General features: G+C 39.5%; 2 protein-coding genes across 2 annotated transcripts in view; both read left to right on the forward strand.

Moving 5' to 3' along the window:
* Positions 1 to 1,572: 1,572 nt before the first annotated feature.
* LOC111232754 (peripherin-2-like) lies at positions 1,573 to 8,164 on the forward strand. Its single transcript, XM_022760399.1, has 5 exons — positions 1,573 to 2,361; positions 3,631 to 3,873; positions 4,348 to 4,535; positions 5,175 to 5,421; positions 6,924 to 8,164. The coding sequence occupies exons 1-5, from the start codon at positions 2,215 to 2,217 to the stop codon at positions 7,152 to 7,154; spliced, it is 1,056 nt and encodes a 351-aa protein (XP_022616120.1). The 5' UTR covers positions 1,573 to 2,214; the 3' UTR covers positions 7,155 to 8,164.
* A 1,226-nt stretch (positions 8,165 to 9,390) lies between these two features.
* Positions 9,391 to 26,329, forward strand: part of LOC111232563 (girdin-like) — a 42,331-nt gene continuing 25,392 nt past the window's right edge. The window contains exons 1-10 of the mRNA XM_022760139.1: positions 9,391 to 9,532; positions 10,750 to 10,898; positions 12,404 to 12,512; positions 19,207 to 19,276; positions 19,469 to 19,527; positions 20,374 to 20,457; positions 21,322 to 21,462; positions 23,161 to 23,306; positions 23,717 to 23,798; positions 24,788 to 24,946. Coding sequence (XP_022615860.1) covers positions 9,473 to 9,532; positions 10,750 to 10,898; positions 12,404 to 12,512; positions 19,207 to 19,276; positions 19,469 to 19,527; positions 20,374 to 20,457; positions 21,322 to 21,462; positions 23,161 to 23,306; positions 23,717 to 23,798; positions 24,788 to 24,946 — 1,059 coding nt within the window. The 5' untranslated portion in view covers positions 9,391 to 9,472. The remainder of the gene's footprint in view (positions 9,533 to 10,749; positions 10,899 to 12,403; positions 12,513 to 19,206; positions 19,277 to 19,468; positions 19,528 to 20,373; positions 20,458 to 21,321; positions 21,463 to 23,160; positions 23,307 to 23,716; positions 23,799 to 24,787; positions 24,947 to 26,329) is intronic.

The following is a 26,329-nucleotide window of genomic DNA, read 5'->3' on the forward strand; positions in this document are numbered from 1 at the left end:
ATAATACATAAATATACTGGTCCTACCTTTTGGAAATAATACGATGCTCAGGGTAGATGTTTTAAAGTGCTTTAGAAGGCAGAGAAAAAATGTACAGTTAAGATTCAAAGTTGTTACAATGGAGAGTTGTTGTGACAAAGTAGATTAGATCATGTGCAACAGCAACATATTAACGTTGTTTTAATCTGTATAGCCCTGACCTCTCATCAGTGTACACTATACCCCCCTACACTATGCAGCTATGAATACTGCTCATCTCCATCAATTCAATATGTAACTGTGTCATTACAGCTGTTCCACCAATAAAAATACTCATATTAAATGAATGCAACACCTCATATTACAGACGTCTTTTCATTAGTCATTAGTTCTTTCTCTGTCTTCTTGTAAACTTGTAAGCGTTATCTTTCTCAAAGCCTTAATCTACCATTACCTGGGCAAAGAAGTGTAACATTTGTTCGCCATGTGCAAGAATTGAGTGTCTGGGATCTCCAAAATCACTAAGAATTTTCTCCTGGGGGGCTTGAATATCTATACCAAATTGCAATATGGCTGATAATTCATAACACAATGGTATTATGGACACACCGACTGACCATCTCTACCACTAGAGGGCTAGACAAGTCTGCTTATTATCTCAGTATCATCAAATGTCTCAACCAATCTCTCTATTTAAACACACCACTGTAGATGTGATTAATGGTAGTTTGGTATAAAGGGGTTGACTGTTTGTTTTTCTGTTTGGTGTGTTGTAAGAACTGGTAGTGTGAGAGTGGCCTCAACCTAGCTATAGCTCTGACTCAAGCTGTCATAAATACTTATAATAACAGTTTAATCCTATTGATCCAACCCCACCAACCTCCCTCCCTACTGTATTCATAATCCCATACAAGCATAACTCTCCCCTTCGTTGTCTTACTTTCACTTCACATGAACAAGCCTCTGTTTGACCAATCCCAAAAAATCCCTGATATCATTCATTTCTCTTACACTCAGGTGCATCATTGTATCGTAGGTTTCAACTTTTTTTAAAACTTGACACAAACAACTTTAGTTTGAGTGGAGTTGGGTTGAAGTAAGTAAAGTGATTAGTTGGTTGGGTTTAGGTTCAAACTACGTATTGAAATAGAACAACCAGTGCAAGCAGAGGGTTCATTAAAGGCCAACTAACATTTGCTAGTGTTTGAAGTAAAGCTGATATTTAGGGCCAGTTTCAACACAGGCTTAGATGTTTTTTCCTCTAACTATATACTATATCTTTGCCTAATTATACAAACATCAAGTGATGCTGACAGTAACCTAGTTTTAGTTCCACACGCAGATCTCGTGATATCCCTAGCCTCAGTTAGCAGTCATGATACTGTATTTTCTCTGTCTCTCTGAGGCATCCATAGTGCTCCAGTGTATGCTAATGCGTTTCAGGTAAGTCCACCTGTCATAATAGTCCATCAGGCCCTCCCACAGGTTACTACATGTCTATCAGAATAAGTTTGCTGATCAGACACTGGCCTGCTTTCCCATTGGCCCTTGGAGTTTAATAGGATCCCAGGGACTCTGTTGGGTGGATTACGGCTCCAAACTATCGACTTTGGTCAGTCTCTGTGTCCTCCAACCATGGGTACAGCGGTTTAGGGGGGCGCCGCACAATCACAGACCCAGAGGGGCGCCATCAAAAGACAACATCACGTCAAGAGGAAGAAATCGTTGCTTTCAGCTTGAAGGGGGGACTACGGCGGATTGACCAATTAACTTGAGGGGAAAACCTGCCATCTCTGGGAAAAGGAATATCTCTTTCTCCATTCTTCATCCATCAGCAGTTTTCATTTCACATTTTCCCAGGGTTAGACGATACTGAATTGGATTATAAAGAATCTTTTTGGGACAATTTCAGCATCCAAGTGAAAGCTTTTGCATTATCCTCTGAGGTCGACTGTGCCCTTTACCATCTGAGGGGATCTACCTGCTTATCCTCTCCACCTGGAACAACTTAGATGAGCTCAACCTGCTAATAACTCACCAAACAACAAGTGCAAGGCCACTGCATTTCTGCAACATTGAACCAACCATCTGCTTTTTACATGCAGCTGGCCACCTCTGGATCAACTCTATTTTTTACCAGAATTCACTGAACTCCTTCTTCTTCTCTCCTGCCCCCCCCCACCTCTTACTCTTTTCTCCTTGTTTTGATTGGTGTATGTTAGTGAGCCGTTCAAGATGCTGTTGAAGATGAAATTCACCCAGCAGAGGCGGGTGCGTCTCGCCCAGGGCCTGTGGCTGCTGTCCTGGATGGCAGTTATGTGGGGGGCCTTCATCTTTTGTCTCGGGGTTTACCTTAAGATAGAGCTGCTCCGTAGAGCCGAGGTAGAGAGGGACACACACACACACACACGCACACGCACACGCACACGCACACGCACACGCACACAAATACAATGTCAACTTGAAGACTGGAAGGCCAAGTGGGGCTGCATTCTGAAAACACTGGAATGATTTCAGTCAAAGTTACACAAACATTGGTTTATATGCTCAGAGTTTTGCCTTTGCTCGTGGTTGTTTACTGAGTCTGCTGTGCTGTCGCTTATCAGTGGCTTTTATTTAAAGTTAGCTCTGCAGTTTAATCCACAAATACAAACACGCAGCACTCAAAACACTGGTGTAAATATACACACAGCGACACTCAGGCACATCCATGCATGTTAAATCATGAGGATAGAAGATGTTGCGAGCTTTTAAGTAAAATCTACATTCCCCCCCAAAATCATTATTGTTCAATGTGCATTGAATAGGTAACATGACCAGCAGGTGACGGTCATGACATTGGGCTTAATAGATCACTGATGGATCTGGATAGGTTAGAAGCATTGATATCCAGTGGGCTGCACAGGAAAGATGCAGGGCAGGATGCATGCCTTTAGTCATCTATTGATCACCAGTGTGAGAATCTGATTTTCTAGTCTCTTAATTGTGTAACAAAGTGTCATTGAGTTGGCATAGAGATGACTGAAATGAGTGAAATACAAGAAAAGGGTCTTTCAGAATGATTCACATGAGCTTAATCCTCTTTTATTTGTTATTTAAACACTTAATCTCAGATGTCATCTCATTTAGACAATTTACTTGGCACTTTACTTTTTACAGATCAAAGACAAAACTGATTATTTGAATGAATCAAAATGGATTCCTTCTCAAAGGGGAACCAGAGACAGAGATTATTTGTCCTGAATTAAATTTAAGCGACATATGGCTGCACAGTTTTTAGTAGGTTAGGATATTAGAAAGTTGCATTAGTACTGGGTTTAGTTTTTTAATGGTCATTTTAAAACAACAATGGGACAAATTTTCTTTACCGCTGAAAGGCTTTTGAAAAATTAGCCAGTAATAATTTCAGTTCATAACTGACTTTTGTTGTAACCAGGGCAATGAATTAAAAGTGTCATCATATTTCCACAGTAGCCTTTGCATCCAGCATATCAGCAGCTAATTGAATCTCTTGGCAGCCAGGGCCATAAGGCGAAATGAATTCAGGATTATTACCTGCTAAAGTGGGCAGAGGAAATGACAATGTGACCTGCAGTTGGCTGCTGCTCTTGTGGCTATTATTATCTTTGACTGTGCTCTTCCTTTCTTGAGGTAATGGACAACACAGAGATCCACGTGGTGCCCAACATCCTGATGATGGTGGGCCTGGCCTCCATCGGCACCAACTGGGTGGCCAGTCGTGTCTGTCAGGACTCCTTGGATGCAACTCGTTTCCCCCGTTGGAAGGTTGTCCTGTTGGCCTGGTTTGTTGTAGCTGCACTGCTCAGTTGTCTGCTCCTTGCTGTTGTGGTGCTCAGCTACGCCCTGCAGGGAAGCCTGGAGGAATCTCTGAAGGTGGGGTCATTAGGCTGGGTAATGACTCGGGGTAGAATAGGTGATAGGAGATATGTCCCATATCAAGATGGTGTTTTCTAATCCTCAAGTCAAACGCAAAATGCTCCACCTTAAGTTGATGTGGCTGAAAGAGTCTGCCACCCGTAGAGTTCAGAGTGTTTGGGTTAGAGGGAAGAGGGCTGTCCCATTTTATTCTATTCCATATTAATAATGATAATGATAATAATAATAATAATAATAACAATAATAACATGCATTTATCAGTATTTAAGAAAACAGCAAACATCAACCATTTTCTGTCATCTGTTTTCATCTGAGCTCTCATCCTTCTTTAAATGTAGCATTAAAACTAAAAAATCTACTAACTAAAAAAAGATTTGACAATACTTTCATTGACAATGTGGAAGAATTTCACAGACAAACCAGACAAATTGGGATCAAATTAGACTTTCACTTTTCCCTCCCCACTGTCAGGTGGGCCTGAGGAATGGCATTCGTTTCTACAAGGACACAGATGTGCCAGGCCGCTGTTTTCAGAAAGAGACCATCGATCGTCTGCAGATGGAGTTTCGTTGTTGTGGAAACAGCAACTTCAAGGACTGGTTTGAGGTTCAGTGGGTCAGCAACAGATACCTGGACTTCACCTCCAAGGATGTCAAGGAGTGAGTGAATTGCAGTACAGTGATAAGCAAATTATGAGATGCAGGGAGGTAAGATGATGAACCAGAAAGAGAAGAAAATGGACTTATGAGGAGTATTCAGAGAAGATAAGAAAAGGAAATAGGGAGGAAATAGAGGTCTAGATGAGTGACGGATAAATAGACTTCATATCTAAAAAGGTCAAACAATCTGTTATAAAGGAAGGATGGAGGGACGCTGGGAGAAAAAGAGTGATGTGAGGGCAGAGGAAGAGTGCATTAAAAATAGCTCTGGCCTTTACTTTTGAAGCGAACGACTGAAATGGATGGAAAGGTTGGTCATGATGCAAGCAGAGAAAGGTTGGTCAAAGATAAAATAAGTAAAAAGGAATGAATAAACAGAAAGGTTATGACATGATGACACATGTATAGAGAAATTGCTAATTTCTCACTAATGTGAACTATGTATTGAGATAAAAGTCAGGCCTTTAACTTGACTGAATTTAACATTTTCTTTGCTTTACCTCCCAGAAGATGAACATACTTTCTGCTTCTCTTCTTTCAGTCCTTCCTTTCTTTGACTCTCCTCTTACTCTTCTCCCATTTCTCTCTCTTTTTAATGTTTCATCACCTGTTTTCTTACTGCCCCCCCTCCGTCTCCAGTCGTATCCGGAGTAATGTGGATGGCCGTTACCTGTTGGATGGTGTACCTTTCAGCTGCTGTAACCCAGCCTCCCCTCGCCCCTGCCTGCAGTACCACCTGACAGATAACAGTGCCCACTACAACTACGAGTACCAAGCAGAGGAGCTCAACCTGTACAGCCGCGGCTGTAGGCAGGCTCTGATCGACTACTACATGGGCTTGATGAATTCAACTGGTCCTGGTGTGTTGTCAGTCATCTTCGTACAGGTGGGTTACCCAAACAATTCTCCAGTGATAATGTAATTGTGGTGAAATAGAGGAAATGCAGTATTTATCCGAGGCAATTAATTAATTAATAGGATTTAGTTTTTAACTGATTATTTAAAATTCTGAGACGTTTGCTTCTCCAGGCACCAAACACAGTGTGGGAAGAAATTACACACACACACACACACACACACACACGCACACACGCACACACGCACACACACACACACACACACACACACACACACGCAAAAAGTAGTTTTCTACTTACGCAAACACTGTCATGACGACCGACAAAACAGAAAAATTCACTGAGACACATTGATTTCTGTCTTTTCATCAAACACGCACTTTCACTTTTTGCCAAATAAGACTATTGATGGCTTATTCTCTTCAAATAACAAACAAGACCTTGGGCTGGAACTTGATGCTCATACATGTGTTTAACAGAGCATCATTCACACACTGCCTACAGCTAATCAAAGAATCTATATCAGATTAGTGTGATGTTCTTTCACCATGTCCGCATTGTCAGGGGCAGATGACAGGGGCCACGTGAAGAGTGAAAACGATGTTCCCAAACAAAAGAGGGAAGAGGAAGCATGTGATAAAAAATATGTTATAAATATGTTGTGCAGCAATGACTATGTCACAATGAATTCATTCATGTATCATGTAAGTCATTGTATTGTGGACATAAAAGTTTGGTGATGTGAAGGGACTGTATGAAAGTTATCAGGGTGGGGATTTCACTTTTTAAAAAAGTAAGATCCTGCACATTATTATCAATGTTTTGTTCAATATATATAATATTAGTGTTTGTATGATTAACATATCAGTATTCCATTAATATAATAATATATCTACATAATTAATATTTATTTGGACCTTACTCTTGACTACAGACTTGTATATATATATATATATATATATATATATATATATATACAAACCTAAAACAACAATAGGCCTACAAAAACTTTTTCCATTTCCATTCCCTAAACCATTATTCTATAAAAGTGTGAATATTTCAAATGTTCATGTAGGCTACCCTGTCCTGCATTTCTAATGATCATGCTGATGCTTCCATGGTCAACATGAGTCATTATCATTACTATCATTACAACTTTATTGTCCATCACAAAGCAATGAACACTGAATAGGTTCACACAGTATACACAGAATAAAAAAACACACTAAATTAAAAATGTCTGTATGAGTTTAGAACAGTAAAGCTGTACAGGAAATACCAAAGTGAAAATAAGAGCATGTATTAGTCCTTGGTTTATCAGATTAATGGCAGTTTGAATAAATGAAAACATATTTGTGGCTAGAAGTTGACTGACTGTTTCTTCACATGATATCATTGTTAATACATTTGTGATATAACCTGATGGACATTTGTGTCAGCCCATCAAGCCATTTGAGCATCTAATTTGGTGACAGACACACAGATTTTAGATGCAGTTCTTACAGCATCTTCATTTCTTCTTTCCGGTCAGATGTCGGTGCTTGTGAGCCTGCGGTACCTGCAGACGGCTGTGGAAGGAGCCATGGCTCTGGAGGACCCAGAGGGCGACAGTGACGGTTATCTTCTGGAGAAGGGAGTGAAAGAAACCTTTGAGGATGTCAAAGCCAATGTCCTCAACATGCTAAAGTTAGGGCAGGTTGACCCCACCGAAGGGTCCCCTGAGGATGCCGAGAAGGCTGCCTCTCCATCTCCTGCCAGCTAGAGGGGAACAAAAAAAGTTCAAATATGAGTTGAGGAGGAAAGGATGCAGGGGGGTGGGAGGGGTGTGTCTGTGGTTTCTTGGTTGTGTGAGTTGGCTGATGGCGGGTAAAACACCTGTTGGGTTTTGACATGTTAGGCTTGATTTATTCTCCACCAATGCAGCAGCCGCAGCTTCCTTGCACATGGCCAAAACAAGGCAAAAACATAGGGAATCTTATCGGGCCCTGCACAGACACCAAAACAAACATCTCCTCTATGCAGGAGCTCATGAATGTGTAACCATCAGAGAATCTGTTCGGGAGATGTGTAGTACTTTTTGTTGCAACTAGAAGAGTGTACATTCACTTTAAATGGATGTAGCGTACACAGGCACATATTTAACACGTTTTGACATTTTGAATTAAATTTGACACAGTCACTATCACATGATGCTTAAATTTCATCCCATGTGCACTGTTTTATTCATCTCACAGCTGTAGACTTTGTACTAAACTGCAATGAAATGCTTAGGGATCTTAAAATGGCAACGCACGTGAATTATACATTAAAGGTAGAAGTTTTTAACTGCTTTGTAGTGTCGGCTTCCTTTTGTACATGTAATATTATAGAGGATTGTATAAACTGACTGTGGGTTATCTGAGTTCAGCAAGGAGAGTTGGATTAAGTGTGTGTGTTTGTGTGTATATGTGTATGTGAGTGTGGTGCCCTATATGAAGCTGTCATCTAGTCTATTCTGGCAGCTCTGAAACAATCTGATAATCCTGGTGTAGTTAATCCCAGAACTGCTGCACAAGCAGTATCAGCGCACACTGACAGCACACACGAACACACTCCATCACACAGAGACAGAAACAGCACACTGATACAACAACGTTGGAAGTGGTTTTATAAAGCAAAGCCGTTTTTAAATGCTTTTTACTCGCAAAAGGATATATGATGGTGATCTGTCCTAGCTACAGGTATATCCTATGTGTGCTCATTCTTCTTAAATAAAACTCTATCACAGAATGAGGTCAAAGGAATGTTTTATTTTATTCATAACAAGCAGATGAAGATGCTCTCAGTGGTTGCAGAAAGACACGTTCTTTAATTATAAAACACAGGCAGCAGAGGTTAAAAGGTTCGGTTTTGGGTTAGTCAATAAATAGTTTTCTTGAATAATTACAACAAAGCAAATGAAAATGTTGTTCAAGAATAAAAAAATTAAAATAAATAGATGAATACACAAACAAATTTGGCAAGTAATTTTGAATTTGTCAATCCTTAAACATTTGAGATTCCCAGCATTCAAGTGAAAGAGGAGACTTATTGTAAAACACCTGTGTACAAGGACGTACATACTACATGAATAACAATATGCAGCTGTCTAGACCTTCAGCTAGAAAGGGGTTTATATGGCAATAAATCCACATGCCATCTACAAGCTAATGAAGTGCAGGTACAGAGACAATTTCTTAAAATAGTTTTCACTGTGCAGGAAGTGCAGCACATACATAAAAAGAAAGGCTGCTTGGTTACACTTCCCCCAGTGTTTTTGTTATGGAAATAATGATGTAATTCATAATTTTAAAATGGGCAAATAGGGACTTTGATTTTAAACCACCAGGGGTCGCCATAGCACAGTCGTTGAATAGGTCTTGACCGTGTTGCGTTGAGGACTTGGAGGAACACTGGCACCACTACAGCTCTGGCAACTTGTTGGTAATAATAAGTTCATTCAAACCCTGGTGCTTGCTGTAGGACTTTACACCAGGCCCCGTAGCACGTGGTTTTTCTCATGGAAATAGCCTGTTCTGGGTCAAATCTAGGTTTTATATCATCAAACATTTTCATATCGCCGTGTAGCCTCGATCATGAATTCAAGAGATGTCGCACATAATCAGTTGTTATACCTGTTTCATGTTGTTTAAAGCCCATAGCAGGAAGTGAGACTCAAATATCTACCTTTAAGAGCACAGTGCACGTTTTGTCACGTTTGCAGGCTTCATTCTTAGTCATAGTATAGTCATAGTACATCTCTGTAGCTTAGACGTTGAGTGGAGTGTGAAGATGTCTGCTCAGAGAGAGAGAGAGAGAGAGAGAGAGAGAGAGAGAGAAACGCAACATGTGAGTTTTGAAAATTCCGGTGTGGTTTTGCAATGAAACTGACACAGAGAGAGAGGAAGAGACAGCGAGGTGGAGGGAGGGAGGGGACAGGCCACAGAAATGTCAAACTACTTCACTTGACGGGAGATTGTTTCTCTCTCTTTGATTCATTACTCATATAATGTTTTTAATTAGCGATATTCTGTAGTGTTTCCCAGCTCTCCCAACACAACAATGGACTCTAACATTATGGAGATAATTGAGGAATTCATGGAAAGTGCGTTGGCGCAATGGGTACGTCATTTATCATTTATCACTTTGAGTTAGAGAAAAGGTCATCATTTCTAGAGGCACAGAGAGGAGAATAAACCACGAAGATTGTCTAAAGACTGTGTAGAGCTTGGACAGTGACCAGTTCTGTAGTAAACCCTACATTATTTCCAGTCACAAATACTTATAACTTTGTATATTTTAGAGCAGCCTGCTTTCCAGTAGCTCCTATTCACCCAAATAAATAACCAGGAGTTGAATAAACAGCGAAAAACAGCCTAGAGAGTGTCTTTTTGCTATTGTGTACAACAAAACAAACTCCACTTCTCCTTTTGGCAGCTTCCCTTGCCTCTTAGTGACCAGCTTTTTTTTTCTCTCCTAGCTTTGACACTTCCACGTCAATGGGCGGTTTGAGATTCAAAAAATAATACAGAGTTATTTACTGTGCATTCAAGAGAATATAGTCTCACAAAAATCAGTTGAGGATTTGTTGCTTTAGTAACAGACTGAATTTCCAGCTGGGTTTTCCACATGGGAAACCAATCGGCCTGAGGGGATTTCTTCCCCCTTCTGGTCAATGAACAGTATTTATGCTATAGTGTGATACTCTGCTGAAGCTTATGAGGATAGTCGTTATTGTTGTCCTCCTCCAAATACAAGGTCAAAGATCAATTTCAACAGGATGCCTGCAGCTGACAAAGGGTCAGTATCTGCTCAAGGGCACTTCAGCAGGGCGGTTATTCACTGACACGAGAACTTTCACCCTGCGTCACATATGTTGAAGGACATCCACTGTAATTGCTCTGCTACCATGTCTACCTGGTCGCACAGGGTCACAAGCTCCTCTGCCTCACCTCATCAGCTGAACCCACTCGAGGTTGTTACTCTGTTTACCCACAGTGCAGTTTTTAGAAGGTGCAGGTGGGAATAAACCTCATTATATTGCAGTTTGCATTGGCACAGCTCTTCTTAGCGGAGAGAGGGACCTTGGCTGCAGTCCTGCTTGGCTGCCTGTCACTGTGAAGTGCTTCCCAGTGTGAGAGCACAGATCCCACCTGTCCAGACAGGTGCACCAACTCAAGTGGCTTCCTGTGTGAAAATGTTTGTGCCTCTCCATCTCTTGTCGCTTGCTCTGTACCTATTTTCTGCTCCTTTCTCATGTCTTCCTTGTCTTGTCCACTTCCTTGTCCACTCATGCTTTTCTCCAGACATACAAGATAATCGCTCCCTGTCTCTCACAGGTTCATCTGTTTGAGAAGATGGTGGGGAGTGAGGACGGCGTCCCGCTCTACAGTCAGTATATGGAAGTGAACTCAATTTCCCAGAGTGCCCGGGATCGCTACCTCAGGCTGACCAATGGGATTTTTCTCAATGAGGTCATGAGGGTCATGTAAGATTGATTTATATTTTCTTGCTTCATTGCCTTGCAGCTTTACACTGGAATAAAATTGACAACTAGACAAAGGAAAATATGAGCTAATTTGATGAATGTGGGGGCATTTTCCAGTGAATTGGTAATGTTAGAGGAGCATTTAAATTTTAAATTAGAAATAAAATATAGAAGAGTCTAAAGTGCTCATTTTGAGCCTTTGTTGGGAAATTTGAAAACAAAAAAAAGAAAAGAAGCTAGTGTAACCTTGAGGTTAGTTGCAAAAATTGGCCAAATCCATGGCTTTTTATTAATAAGTTAAAAAGTGGAAATGGGCCCGAAACCCATTCTCCAGTTAAACTCCAAGGCTACTTCTAGAGTGTAATCCATTAAAAACATTGAATAAATAAGAGTAATAAGTAAGTATGACTGGTTTTTAACCATGCTAGTGGTGTAGCTTTAGGGATGGCAAATTGTAATGTACTCCTCAAAATGAATTGTAATCACTTTGGTCCCCTCACATCTTATCTGGTGCCATCACCATGTTAACATTTTTATTTGTCAAGCTCTTTGTTTCATGACCAAATACCTGTAAAACTAATGACACTTCATTTACACTTGTTTATTGCTAATTAGCTAATGCTAGCATGCTAACACATAAACAACAGTCCCTTTTTATACAGCCTGTTCGAGGCGGGAATGTTGCGCCTTTATTCCGCCTCGGACTGAGGGGGCATTGTTGTCCTAGCAGTAGGCCGGCAGCGGAGGTAGTCAGACAGCTGGATCGACATCCGTGTAAAATGAAGAGCCAGCATGCTATCTTAACTCACACACAGGGGAGGCAATGTGTCGGCTTTGTTTGGTCCTGTGTAAATAAGCAAAGCCAGCATAATTAGGTGTCTTCTTAACAGCAATATAGCAAGATTTCTGTGTAAAAGGGGCTAAGACAGTGAACATAGCATTGTCATTGTTGGCATGTCTACATCAAAAGCACAGCTTTACAGCCTCACATAGCTGCTAGCATAGCTGTAGACCCTGATGTTTTTCTTGCATAAAATTTGATATAACCTGGATCACATTCCCTTTTGTAAACTCACATTGTTCTGCAGTCAATGTGAAGGGATGGCATGAATGTATGACCCATTAATATTTGCCACAAATTTCCAGTGAATCATGAGATGGGGTTCTGCATACGTGCCACTGTGTTAGTCGTCTCTGCTGAATTCCTTATCTCCGTGTTCAAATTTCAGCAGAATAAAACCTTTTCTCCCTCAACTGGCAAGACAAGATCCTAGTCAGTATTTGGCGAACAGCTGATTAATTTGGCCTGACCCAAGCCACGTTATTTCAACAAATAATTACATGAGGATTCTCACTGCCTGCTTCTCAGGCTCATTAAAATTTTATTCACTCTCTGCTTAAATGCACCGTTGCATAAGAATTTCTCATCAGGAGAGATGTGTTGCTAGGCTTTTTGATCAAGCTGCAGTAAATACCCCGCCTTGTCTTTTCTGTGTTCATCCCAGAGACCCCAACCCCAAAGTGGAGCGGCTGTACGACAGTGGGAGAGATGATCACATGCTGAGAGTACAGAACTTTTCTATTTTAAATCGACACCTCAGAGCCTTCTACCAGGTAGGGGAGGGTCACGGGCGGGAGGAGGGGGAGGTCGAGGAGTTAGATCAGATCATCAGGAGGGAAATCAGGAGTGATGTGCTGAGAATCAACAGAGCATGCATTGGCTTTCTCAAAGACTTTTAAACATTTCCACCATTAAGTGGGTGAAATGTACAATGAAGTTTCAGTCTGTTTACAGCATCTCCATTGTTTTTTGACTCCTGAGATACAATTTGTAAGAGTTTGTGACAACAATGGAAATACCATAGTCTATCTTTTGATGTATTGTCTCAATTTAATTGCATTTTTGCTCTTTTTAAACAGCACTTTATAAATGAGAAATTTTAATGTTACTTAAGAATTGTCAGTTTGCCTCAAAGTTGTGGGAATCTGGTTTTAAACCTTCTGTTTACTTTTCTTGCTTCTCGCTCTTTTCTCTTACCCTTTGTGTTAATTCATCCAACATGCCGTAAAAAGTCAAAAACTATAAGAAAGTGATTGACTGACAGTGGTCTCTCTAATATACTCGGGTTCAGAGAAGGGACAGCCCACCACTGAAGCGACTACAGATATTCCAGAGGTTTTAATGAAGAGACCTTTATTGCTGAACAAAGTCTTGGCAGGATGTGTATACTGGCCTTCTTAACAATAACCTTTAAAAAATAATAATGATAAATGTGATTTGTAGCTGTATTATGAGTAATGCATGATGTCAACTTCAGTGGACACAGTTTATTCGTAATTCTCTGCATGTGTAAAATAAATATTTGAGAAATATAACGATATTTCGTTGGCGATCTTGGATGATGGGGTTTTTATCCACATTTGCATTTATTGGAACTTGGTGGCTGCTTATGGTGTATTCAAGGACTATTCTCTGTAGTGACTGATATATAGCTACACCCATCCGAGCCCAGATATATACAGGAAAATTGGCTTTTGAGTTGCTGTCCACTGTAGTGACCACTGTGCATGAAAGGGCCAGCTCATTATATCTTGTTTGTTTTTCTTCGTTGAAAAAATGTGTAAAAGCAAATTTCTGGGGTCTCTGTAGACACTGTGCCCGGGCCAGAACTATATCCCCGTAAAGCCACAACTTGTCATTTTTACAGTTCAGCTTTAATTGAATTAAGCTAAAACAAGCTGTAAGTGTTGCTTAGTGAGCTTTAGAGGAGCTGGTGGGCTAATTCAGCTAGCCAGTATTTACTATACAGACATGAGAGTGGTATCGAGTTTCTTATCTAACTCCCAGCAAGAAAGTGACTGTGTATTTTCTGAAGTTTCAAACTATTCCTTTGAGTCATTTTTCTGGTAGTTTTATCTCTGTGTAAGTAAAACCTCAATAAAGCTTAACTCAATATTTTGATACCTTCTCAAACTCTTTTGATCTCCACCTGTCATCACACAGAAAAGTAATGCTGAGGCAAACCTGTGACACGGTGATACATACACAGTCATTTGGAAATGGTCTTACACTGGATTGAGCCCTTTTCACTTTCTCTAGCACTTCTTGCAAAAAGTTCTCCAAAAACACTGGTGTAATGGCTTTTTTGTGGCTGTACTGAAATGACTCCCAGTTCATCATAAATAGAAAAGTCTTGTAAAAGCGCTGATATATCCCTCTAAAACATAACTCAGGGCCACACCAAATGGCGAGGGAGAGGGAGTGATGGAGGAGGGCTGGAGAAACAGTTGTCTAGCTGTGAGGTAGTAAAAACACAGGACAAGATTAAGCTCAACTATCAGTCTCGACACGAATATTTCGCCTAAGAATATTGTAGAAAGTTTGAAGTGTATGCATCGGGTGACGGAGGACTTGGACAAAAGAGAAGATGAAACACAGAAAATTTCCATCCTCAGTAGACGTGTCCCTGCTTATTATCAGGCAAATGGAGTGAGAAAAAGTGGAGGAGTGGCGAGCTGAATCTTTTATGGTTAGGGGGTTGAGGAAGGGAAGAGAATAAAAATCTATCAAATAGCTCTCAGTATCATGCATTTCATAACGTGCATTGTAGGTGCCTGTGGCATTTGAGGAAATGACACAATTCTTTCCCCCGGAGGATGATTCAAAGGCCTCTGTTCTCAGCAAAGAAAGCCTCCCTCAAGCATTACTCAAGTGGACTGAGCATGCACACAAAATAAGAACACAAGTCTACAATGTTTCACTTCCTAATTTTTTAGTGAATTACAGATGTCCCCTGAAAGCTCAGAGCAGGACAAGACGCTGGCAATAATTGGGAAGCTCATATCAGTCGGCGTTGCACTAGAATTTCACCAGGTGTGCTCAGAATAGGCTCCATTATCCCTGTGGACGGTTATTTCCACATTGGTCAGGCTTTTACTTCTCGCTTTCTGTTTTTTTGATGCTGTTGGTGCTTATGTGTGCGTGTGTGTGTGTGAGATACGATGACGAGTGTGGTGAGCCACAGCAACAGTGTGCAGCCTGGCAAGGCTTAATTTTCTCTGCTGTGACCTCAGCTTCTTCTAACACAGTGACTGAGCTATTTGTGTCAATGAAACAAATGTGAATGCAGAGAACTTCCACAGTTTAGATTCTGTTCTGTTCTCTTCTGTTATCCTCTGGTCTATAGTATTCTGTGCTGCGCTATTGTATGTCCTATTCTTGTTCTATTGTGTTGTATTCTGTTCTATTCTATTCTGTTTGTACTGTTCTATTCTATCTGCTTCTGCACTTTTCCATAGTGCAGAGTGGCATTCTATTCTATTCTATTCTATTGCGTGCATTATTCTATTCTATTCTGTTTTATTCTATTCTATTCTACTCTATTCTATTCTATTCTATTGTGTGCATTATTCTATTCCATTCTGTTTTATTCTATTCTATTCTATTCTATTCTATTCTGTGCATTATTATATTCTATTCTGTTTTATTCTATTCTATTCTACTCTATTCTATTCTATTCTATTGTGTGCATTATTCTATTCCATTCTGTTGTACTCTATTCTATTCTATTCTATTCTATTCTATTCTATTCTATTCTATTCTGTGCATTATTCTATTCTATTCTATTCTGTTCTATTCTATTTTGTTCTGTTCTATTCTATTCTATTCTATTCCACCCTAAAAGCCTTTAATGCTGCTGAATGGAGACACTTTGTTTTCAACCTTCTCTTAATGGGATTTTAAATGTTAATTTCTCTTGCCTACTAATTTATTAACCGCATTTAAAGTTCTCTGTCGCCAGTAAACTGTGACATTTTTAAGAACATCCAATAAATGATGTTTGAATTAACATAAAAAATGTGATTTGCGCACATACATTCATGAAGATAACAGAGTGTGAAAGCGAGGCAGCAGAAGTATTGTAATGAAAACTTGTAGAAAGCTGATAGAAAGATGGAATTTGGAAAAGATAAAGTTGCAGATGGATTTTAATTCTCTTCACCACTGCAGCCAGCAGCTTGATGAAAAATGTTTTACCAAATTCAGTAGTATTATATACAACAGTAGATCATTTTCAGGGCTCATTCATTGAGAGATAAAAGCTAATTCTTTGTTTTTTTTTTCGCCATGATGCTACTAGAATTAACCTAGAGAGAAAGTAGCCTGGAAATCAAAGGATAAAACAGATAATTGCACCATGTTTTACTCATATTGTTAATCTCTCACTTAAGCAGGGTATATTATTGTTCTAAGTGATGATGTATGAAATATAGTACAGGAGCGATTTAAGCTAATACAACCCAGTATGTATCTTGGCTGTGTGGATGCTGGAGAGGGAACACTTCATGAGAGGACTTGAGCATGCCAACAACAACAACAGGCAGCTTCTATATAATTTCCAGTCTGGCTAATCTCCTGCAGGAGTGTGTTTGGCATTATGAACTATGAGGCTGAACGAAGACCAACACAGAGCTGCAGTGGATAATGTCCTATATGCCCTGAAGGAGCAGAAACTTCAGGTTGGCTGCACATGGCTCTGATGCCAAACTCGCACACGATGGAGTTGCTGAAGGGAGTGCCTGCCTCTTGGTACATTGCATTTCTCACTGTACAGTTTATAAATTACACGAAGCCGCAGAGAGAGAGAGAGCTGTAATTGTGACTTGCTTCTGTAGGCTGGTGATTTTGCAGTGATGGATCACGGGAGGATGTGAACAGGCTTTCAGAACAGTTGGGAAAAGAGCTAGCCAACGTCAGTGTGTGGCTCTTTGACAGAAACATTTTTTAATTAACTGGTCCTTTCTGAGTTTAAGACCAATTAGTAGTAGGAAAGTAACAGGCTGATGACCTGCTACACTGGTGCTGCACTAGATAGCAATATAGGAAGGGCAAAGCACAGCAGCTTCACATGACAAATACTTGTTTTTGTTGCCAGAAAAACCAGGTCTTTGGACAGAGAATGTCTGAGGCGTTTGTCGTCCAGCTTGATTCAGTGTCATTCAGAATTTGTCAGGAGATTTGTCCGAGATCTTGGAGTGGAAACTACAGCTTGCTGAAACAAGCTGACCACAGTGTTAGTGGGCTTCTGGTCATCTTTAACGTGTTACACATAAATGCTTTCTAGCACAGGACCATGCAAGAAACATCCCGATTGAGGATATAGGACCAATTTACCCACTATTGTCCACAGCATCGCCTTTTAACTTGAGGAGGCATTTCCCCTCTCGTTTCTGAGATTTAGCGTCTTTGGTGAATGTTTAAATTCTATTTTTCACCATATTTTTCATCTATATTTCACCATAAACATATTTCTTTTCCCTCTGTATCTGACTGCCTGATCATTGTACAGTTAGAATACATGTTTGTGACATGTATAATGTATTATAGTCACATTATTTTTGTTATTTCTGTTACCAAGTTGTTGGACATCTTGCTTAAACAACTTATTCACTTAGTTCAAATAACCAGGATTATCATATCAGGCATGTGTATTGAAAAAGAGAGATCTCTGTCTGTACGTGGAATTCAGGAAACAAGAAAAACATATATTTAAATCTCTCCTGAAACAGCATCTTCTGACACAATCTTCCTCCTCACCTTATAATTTTATGTAGTTATAATTTACGCCCAGGCATTACATCAGTTGCACTTATTTCGTTGAACTGCTGTAATAATTGTCTTGTTGGGTTATTTATAGATGTCCTTCTAAGCTATCTTTTATTGGAGGTATGTGTTTTATTGTTTATGTCTATTCGATGTTGTTAGTATTTCTGCCTTAGACTGTTAAGCCTGTTTAGTTTGAAAGCTGTGAGTGGGTGTTATTGGTGTGTTTGAATATGAATTTATGTGGTCTGTTATCAGGGTGTGTGATCTGACCCCAGGAATAGTAGCTTCTGTTCTGCTGAAGCTAATCTGGATCCTAATAAATGTAGTGAATGTACAGTGAATACAGTGAATGAATGACTATAGCTAGCAATGTAAGGTCATTACTTGTTAAAAGCCGCATTTAAAAAAATCAAAACAATCACATCAAAGCCAAATACAAAAATGCTTCAACTTGATGTTTATGTGTTCATGATAAGGCAAAACTGCTTATGTTGAGTTATGAAAACCTGTTCCTTCCAAAAATGTGGATTTATGAAGCCCCAGATCCACAGGAGAATGAATATTCAGCATAAGCTCCAATTAAGCTGTTCCAACCCTGGCCAGGTTTATGTTTGACAGATCTCTTTTAGATTACTATGGGCTGAGATTCAACTTATTTCTAAATAAATTAAAAAGTGAGTGAGTTTTAGAGATTTGATTGGATTTTTGAGTGAGATATTTGAGGGTGGAAATAAATCAGCTAACAGTATTGATTCACCAGTAGGTGTTTTTAACAGCAGACATTTTGATTTGTCATAGTAGGAAGTGGGTGGGGTGTCAGGGTTATTACTAATAATGTTAACAGTGGCTCTGTTCTATTCAAGTGTCCCTGTAAGACCTCTCTGCTTTGCTTGCCGTGATGTCGAAGTGTCTACTGTGACACATGGCCTATATTTGTCATTTTGACATGAACACATTTTTTTGAATTTTTGAAAAGCAACAAAATAATCCAGTCTGACTTCAACATTGCGATTGTAAATTGCAAGTATATGATCCGCAAATTCAAATCTGTGGGAGACAAACATCGTAATTTTTTACTAAATTTCATCATACCATTGGAATTTCTATATTATATAATTTGTTGTAATTTATAACCCAACATACCGACAACACTGATATGTCTGTGACAAACTAAAGTCAGCCAATAATAATGGGCATGAAAATGTACAGATCAGGCTCTGTAAGGAGCTTGTTTGCTGTAGTTACCCGCTTTGTTGTTAGTAAAGGGTTGTGCATGACGTCTATTGTGATCTTTGTGGATCTGTATGTTGCTAATGTGCCGTGTTTGGATTACCCACATTACCCATATCTTTACAGCACAAGAGCAACAATGGAAGCATTTAAGGGATTTTGTTACAGGACTGTTAATCCATTCATCAGATTTTTTTTTTTTAATATTTCTATTACATTTAGAGAATTCTGAAATATACTAAACCTAATCAGCGTAAAGCCTCCTTGACCCTGGAAGAACAAAAAAAAGATGTCCTCTTATCGGATATCAGCTCTTTGTTTACACCACAAACTGCAGCAGGCTGGTGGAAAGTTTTGCTGTTGTTGTTTATTCAGGCTGTGGGCAGACAGACGGGATAGACCAGCTGATCACCTTTTTTTTCTCCACTGTTTTTTTTTCACTTGGCTCTTTACATTTACTCTTTTCTTTAGGAAGACCTGCAGCAGTTGATACTGATGCCTCTCCCAAGCGTTGCCATTCTGGGGCAGGACCCCCTAACAGGTACAAGATAACAACATGATCCTATCAGTGCCATGTCTCTCAGCAGCAAGAAAGTAATTATACTTTATATACGAGTCCATATCTTGGCTATCTGTGAAACACATTAAGGTGATAATGATAGGGAGGATGGTGGTGGGGGGTGGAAGATGATGATGATAATGATGATGATGACAGTTATTTCTGTGTCCTCAGAGGCAGCTGTGGAAGAGCTCAGGCGACTGCTGCTCCTCTTACTAGGATGTGCAGTGCAGGTGATCACACACTCACATGACCAGCACGCTTTTTGAAGGTTGATAATGACACCAGTGTTGTTCACTAAACCTGCAGACACCCAGAATTTTGTACTGATGGTCAATATTTCACATTTCTGTCTGTCCAAGACCCTGGTCCAGGGTAAAATAAACTGGATGCATTGCCATGAAATGTAACACAGAAATCCCTGGCCCTCAAAGAACGAATATTAATGACTCATCTGATTGCCAGACTTTTTTTTAAATCAAGGCCCAGATTTCTGCTTATCCAACATTTCATGACAGGACAGCTCCTATCATAGCATCTTTCAAATTTATCTCATGGCAAAAGTGTTTGGAGAAAAATAGACATTTCCAGTGAAAAATGAATGAATATTAGGATTTTGATGGTGTCTGAAAGCTGAAGTGAAATGCAAGTGAAATCCAAATAAATGCGCTGTAGTGTAAAGTAATTTAAATCTAACTCTCTAAAAGTATTGATCTGGTAACATGTGAAATGTTAGAATCACTTTCACACGCTTACATGTAAAATGTTCATCCTTTGTTAAAATACTAATATGAATACGAATAATATGAATACAGCATTAAACATTGCTAACCTTTAAACAAAGGTTTTTAAATATTAAATATGAATGCGTTATATGACCAGCCCAAAGATATTTAGTTTACAATGATGATGATGATGATAGTTTTGCTTGAAAAAAAAACCACACTGACTGATTATCAAAATAGTTGCAGATTAACCACACACACACACACACACACACACACACACACACACACACACACACACACACACACACACACACACACACCTGACACCATTTCATCCCTCTTTGTCTGCAGTGTGAGAAGAAGGAGACATTCATTCAGCAGATCCAATCTCTGGACATTGAGACCCAGGCGGCCATTGCCAGCTGCATTCAACAGGTATGTTCAAGAGCCAAATTAATTAACACCCCACATATAAAAGGCATTCAGCGACTGGTCATCAGTATGAGGGGATATTGTCCAGGGGAGACACTTCTAAAATGATTTTTGTCCCTAAATATGATTTAGCAAAGAATTTCTTCACTGTCTGGCCTGAAGGCTGACAGAGTGAAACTATAATACTTTCCTCTGGTGCTCCCTGTAAGTGTGAAAATTAACTACTCATCATGCTGCTGGCTGCCTTTTTAGGACCTCTGGGTGCCCCTTGCTGCTACCGTAGCATGGATCCTGCAGCTCATGTCCACTTCTCCATCTCCACCTCTGTCACATCAGCCTGTCTCCTTTTTTCTTTGCTGTCATCCTCCACTGTCCTCTCCAATAAGGCAGAAAGGCCAATTTGTGCTCTTTTTAAAAATACCCCCTGTGAGTAATTGCCAGCATTATACAAACAGCATGTTGCATAGCAGCGTGTCTGAATTACAGTAACAGCATGTTGCCCACCAGCCTCTTCTGTGCCAGGTTTCTCAGCCTCATAAATCATAGAGGTGAGAGGTGCTCTTCTTGTGTGGATGGATGCACCCCCTGCTCGCTTTTCATATGCCTTCCACTCGAGGACATTCCAAACCTGTCTACATGATTATTAGTTTTGCATGTATTAGTCAGGTATTTTTGGACACACATTCCCGATAGAAATGTAAGGAAGATTTTTTTTTTTCCATTGCACATCGATGCATTTCTGCTTGGTATTCACACAATCTTCCTGCTGCCTGGATCATTCGTCCCCAGATCTGCCATTTTGTGTCGGGTTATCCCAGACGCACATTGATCTTATGATAGAGACATGACACACTGTCCTTGCTGCAGGTGACTCAGGATCCTCACGTGGTGCTGCCGCTGCAGTGGGAGGAGCTGATGGAGGTGGAAGGTGCAGACTTACAGCTGGTGTTCAGCTCCATGGCCAAACAGATCCAAAGCCTGCTGGCAAATAGAGACACACACATGGAGGTATGCATATGCACACTTAAAAGAATAGTTTGACATTTTGGAAAATACACTCATTTTCTTTCTTGTCCTGAGTTAGAAAGATTGATACTACCAGAAGATTGATACCACTCTCATATTTGTACACTAAATATGAAACAACAGCCAGTATCCAGTTAGCCTAGCTTAGCATAAAGACGTGAAACAAGGGGAAACAGCTAGTCTGTTCAAAGGTAACAAAATCTGCCCATGAAAACATAAATTATATTATCTTATAATTTCATACCACATGTACATTGTCACTTGGATCATTTTGTGTACAGAGTAGTTTGAACTACTTTTTCTAAGTAGCTATAGTTAACCAAATGAGGTTTCTCCCTGGTGTAGCTTTGCTGGAGTTCAACTTCTTCCCATGTAAAGTAATTGGTGGCTTGCAAAGTTCTGCTTTCACATTTTTGGGCCTTAAAATGATTTCAAAGGAAATCTTTTTGGGCCTAGTAGTTTAAGACTACATATGACATATAACATATTAACATATAGTACAACAACAATGTCCCTGTTTCGATTCCTGCTGGGGACTTTTGATGCTTGTCATACCTCTCTTTCTCTCTCCCTTTGTTTGTTGTCTACTTCTCCACTGAAAATCTTCCACTAAGGACAAAAAAGGAAAAAAAAAAAATACCCCCAGAAAATGTGTTAGATGTTTTTGTCTCAGACCTGTACAATGTTTGCCATCACACGAACATGATGTTTTTATGAGGTTATGAGGAAAATGAAAGCATTGTGTCAGATATTTGATCAACATTTTATATCTTATGCTGCTCAGATCTCATATTCAGTTTGTAGTTGTTATTTACCACTAACAGTTGTAGCAATTCTTCCTTTTAGGCAACAAAAGCTGGTGTTAAAATGGTATTTCAGATAGTGCTGTAGGATAGATTAACATTCAGAAAACATGAGCATACTGTGGAACTTGAAGTTGAAAACGAAAATACATGTCACTGGACTGGAGTTACTCTGTCTCAAAAACAAACTACAATAATAGTATTTGAGAGGTACTTTGAAAAGCAAAGTCATTTTTTTCGTTTTTAAGACCTAGACCCCAATTATTACCAAATGTATGAGCATGTTTTCTTAGTTTGACTCTTGTTCCACTGAGATCTGTCACCAGTTTTTGCTGGATAAAAGGGCATTTTAGTTTTGAACAGTGAATAATGTTGAAAATGTTCTAAACCTTTAGCAACAACCTTAATATGAGATCAGCACATCATAAGGTAATCCATTTTGATCAGATAATTTCCACTGATTCAAATAAGCTTGATGAAACAAAGGCTCACTTTACTGTTCTGAATAGTGTAACTACATGGAAACAGAATTTTCTATTGCTGTAATGTCATAGAAAATGTCAAATAGATCAGAGGCACGATTACAAACAAAGAAAAGTCATTTTACATTCATCTGTAGAACAACAAATAGTTTAAAAATAAAATATAAAAAAATAATGTACCTGCAGTCAGTGCAAAATGAACCAGAATTTTAGTCACTTTACCAAACTGTCTGTTACACTTTAAGGGTTTTAAATTTTGAATACCAACACTTCTTAATTTTAGTTACCAATCTCTTCTTAGTTCCTGTAACTCTCCCATAAACCCTTCTTATCCTCGGCCCTCTTTGTCCCTTGCCATGTCTCTCAACCCATCTCTCTCCCCCTCTCCCTCCTAGAGGATAGCAGAGATGTGTCGGGAGCGGGAGTCCCAGGCTGACTCAACCACGGCGCCCCTGGGTGGTCACAGCGAGGAGCCACCCCAAGGTCTGGCACTCCAGCTGGCAGACAGCAAGGCCAAACTCCGCCGCCTTAAACAGCAACTGTGAGTGCATGTGAATGAAGGCTATGTGTGTGACGGAAAAACTCAAGAGAACCTTTAGGGAAGTAGTGATAAAGGTCAACATGAAAAATGTGCAAATGATTTTGTTACACTACAGTACACACGACTGTCAGTTGTTACTCAGCAACAAGTAAAGAACAAGTAAGGTACTCAGTGCTGGAATCCAATTCCCAGTGTATTTGATGTAGACTATATCATAAAGGTCACTGTTGGCCACTTATCATTTCTTACTTTTCTTACTACTTACTATTTCTAGCAAACAAAATTTGCTCTATACTTTTGTCAGCCAATGTATCATAAACAAGGCTCAAATAAAAAAACTGAAAATGATCTGTGAAAAAATGTATGATTGCTTTTTTGATTGTCGATGGTTTTATGTTTGACTTTATTAGGGAAGACAAAGGTGATCAGTTATTGGATTACACGCAGGAGATACAAACCATGGAGGAACAGCTGAAGAAACTTCAGAAAGAGGTACACATGACTTGCACTACCAAATTTGAGATGTTTGGCTTTTTTGTAATAATAATATCATTCATATTTTTCATAATATTGATATTAATATTAATGATACAATTTTTAATTTAGTCTTTGTTATAATTTTTTAAGCACTTTGGACACACAGAAAAGCTTTATCAAACGTAAAACTTTTTTAGGCTTATAAAGGATACAGCACAGCCAACAGCACAATACACAGGTGTCTTTTAATAACCAGTAAGTCAATTCCTCTTTGGTTGTGTCCTTAGCAGCAATTAGGCTGCACACATTGCAGCCAACTTTCTGTCCCAGCTGTACAGATTAAATGTTCATAATCCAGAGCAAAACTACATGTGTAATCATAGGTCATATAAGGTCATAATGCTCCTTCATTGAAGAAGCCTTCCTCTAATCGTTTACTTGTATTTTTCTGTTTTTGTAGTGCTAGATTTACTAACAGTTACGGATTTTGTTATAGCGTCAAAAAATCACAAACTCTTTGGGTTTTGGAAGATTTTTTGATTCTCCAATAAAATGTTTGGGTATATTAATTTTCTTCCCACTGTGTAACCCTTACCTTAGTCTGAACTTGAACTGAACTTAATTCTAACTTTTGACTGAGATCCTATAGAAGAGGTGTGTTTTTTATTCTCTCTCATCCTCATAAACATGCAAGCATGCATGCACATGCGCACACACAAACACACACACACACAAACACACACACACACACACACACACACACACACACACACTCACACACACACACACACACACACACACACACACACACACACACACACACACACACACACACACACACCTCTCCTCTTTCCTGTATCAGACTTTGTCAACATTTGCTCTACTGCATATCCCAGATCTGTGCACAACCTTTTTTGACCTCAACCCCTCTGCTATTTTAATGTGTATGTATGTGTGTGTGTCTGTGTATCTGTGTGACTGTGTGTGTGTGTGTTTGTCTGCAGAACCGTTCTCTGCAGGGTGAGGTGAGGGGAATGCGTGCACTGCGGGATGAGCTGGATTGCGCCCGAGAGCGAGCTGCACGGGCTGAGCAGCTCCAGACTGAGCTTCAGAGCTGTAAACACAGATTGCGCAGCCTGGAGCTCACACGCACTCAGCTGAAGGTACACACATGCACACACAGACACACTTCAAGCACACAACTATCTACACACACTTCTGAATAAGTCATTTACACCAGAAAGACAACTGGAAGCACGGCTACATCTACACCACAAAATACATAAGAGAGTGCTTTGGCAGTAAGTTACATATAGAAATCTCCCATACAGTGCAACATCAAACATTGCCTATACATAAACACCCAAAAGCACACACACGTTACAAAGCAAAGCCTTCATATAAACATTACTAGCGAAGGTCACATCAAGAAGATCCCTTTTAAAACCTTTCTCTGCGTAGCTATTATTTTTAAAAAAGAAGTACCACTTAATCTCAAAGGCCATATATTCTGTCTCACGGCTGTGAGCATTTCAATCAAGAGTGAGTATGAACAAAGTCAGAGAATGAGTTTATATTGTGTGATGTCATCAGGATTTACAGCCCGGGGGCTGCTTCATTGAAAAAGAGCTGGAGTAAGGCTTCAGTTATTGGAGCTTTTACACCCAAATGAGATTTATTCTGTGGTAGTATAACTGTTCTGTGGCAGAAAATGTGCTCATATCCTTGTAAAACACCTCAGTGTCCTCGCTGTCACCTTCTCAGTCTTATTTGATTTATTCCGCGTTAGCGCAAATTAGCTGGCAGGATGAATTTTTCTCATGTTTGGATTTATAACTAATTTTGACAAATGACAGTGCAGTTTTTGCAGAACAGCTAACATTAAATGTTTATACGCAGGGTTTGTCTCTTTAAAAGAAAATATCCACTGCAACGCACTTAAAAGACACTCTGGATTATAACAATTTTGGTCTTATTTTCATAGTTCTGACCATCATTTCTCTGATGACTCGCCTTACGTGTTGAGAAATGAAAGTGACATGCCGAAAAGGAAGTCACACAATCAGACCTCTATGGGCTCGCTCACTTTTTGTTTTACCTCCAAAATAAAGTGGTTTAGATAATCGGGCTAAATTGTTGCCTTGTTTACCCTATGATTGTCTGACCGCTTGTGTTTATTTTGGTAGCAGTGTTTCTAGACCTAAGTGATTACTCTGGTGGGCACGTTATCATAACCGACAGAGACAAAGGCGAAAACTACAAAATAAAACCTGAATTATACTTTGAAATTCAGTTAAACATGTATTGATGTTGCTTGTCGTAGTTCTGAGCCCATTTTGTTGCAGTTGTTTTTATCTTTTTAAGAAGAAATCATGATCAAATATCAAGTTTTAGTGGTTGTCCCTCAGAATTATGGAACAAAAGTTTCTTTCCCGAAAAGGAATAGCAGCCATGAGTCATGTTTGGTTTCTTAACTTTACCTAAATAGAGAATAGCATTAAAAAGTAAAAGTTATGATTTAAAAAACTATGGAACAGTTTTCAATA

The sequence above is a fragment of the Seriola dumerili genome, unplaced genomic scaffold (assembly GCF_002260705.1).
Source record: "Seriola dumerili isolate Sdu_G_001 unplaced genomic scaffold, Sdu_1.0 BDQW01000331.1, whole genome shotgun sequence".
Taxonomy (NCBI): domain Eukaryota; kingdom Metazoa; phylum Chordata; class Actinopteri; order Carangiformes; family Carangidae; genus Seriola; species Seriola dumerili.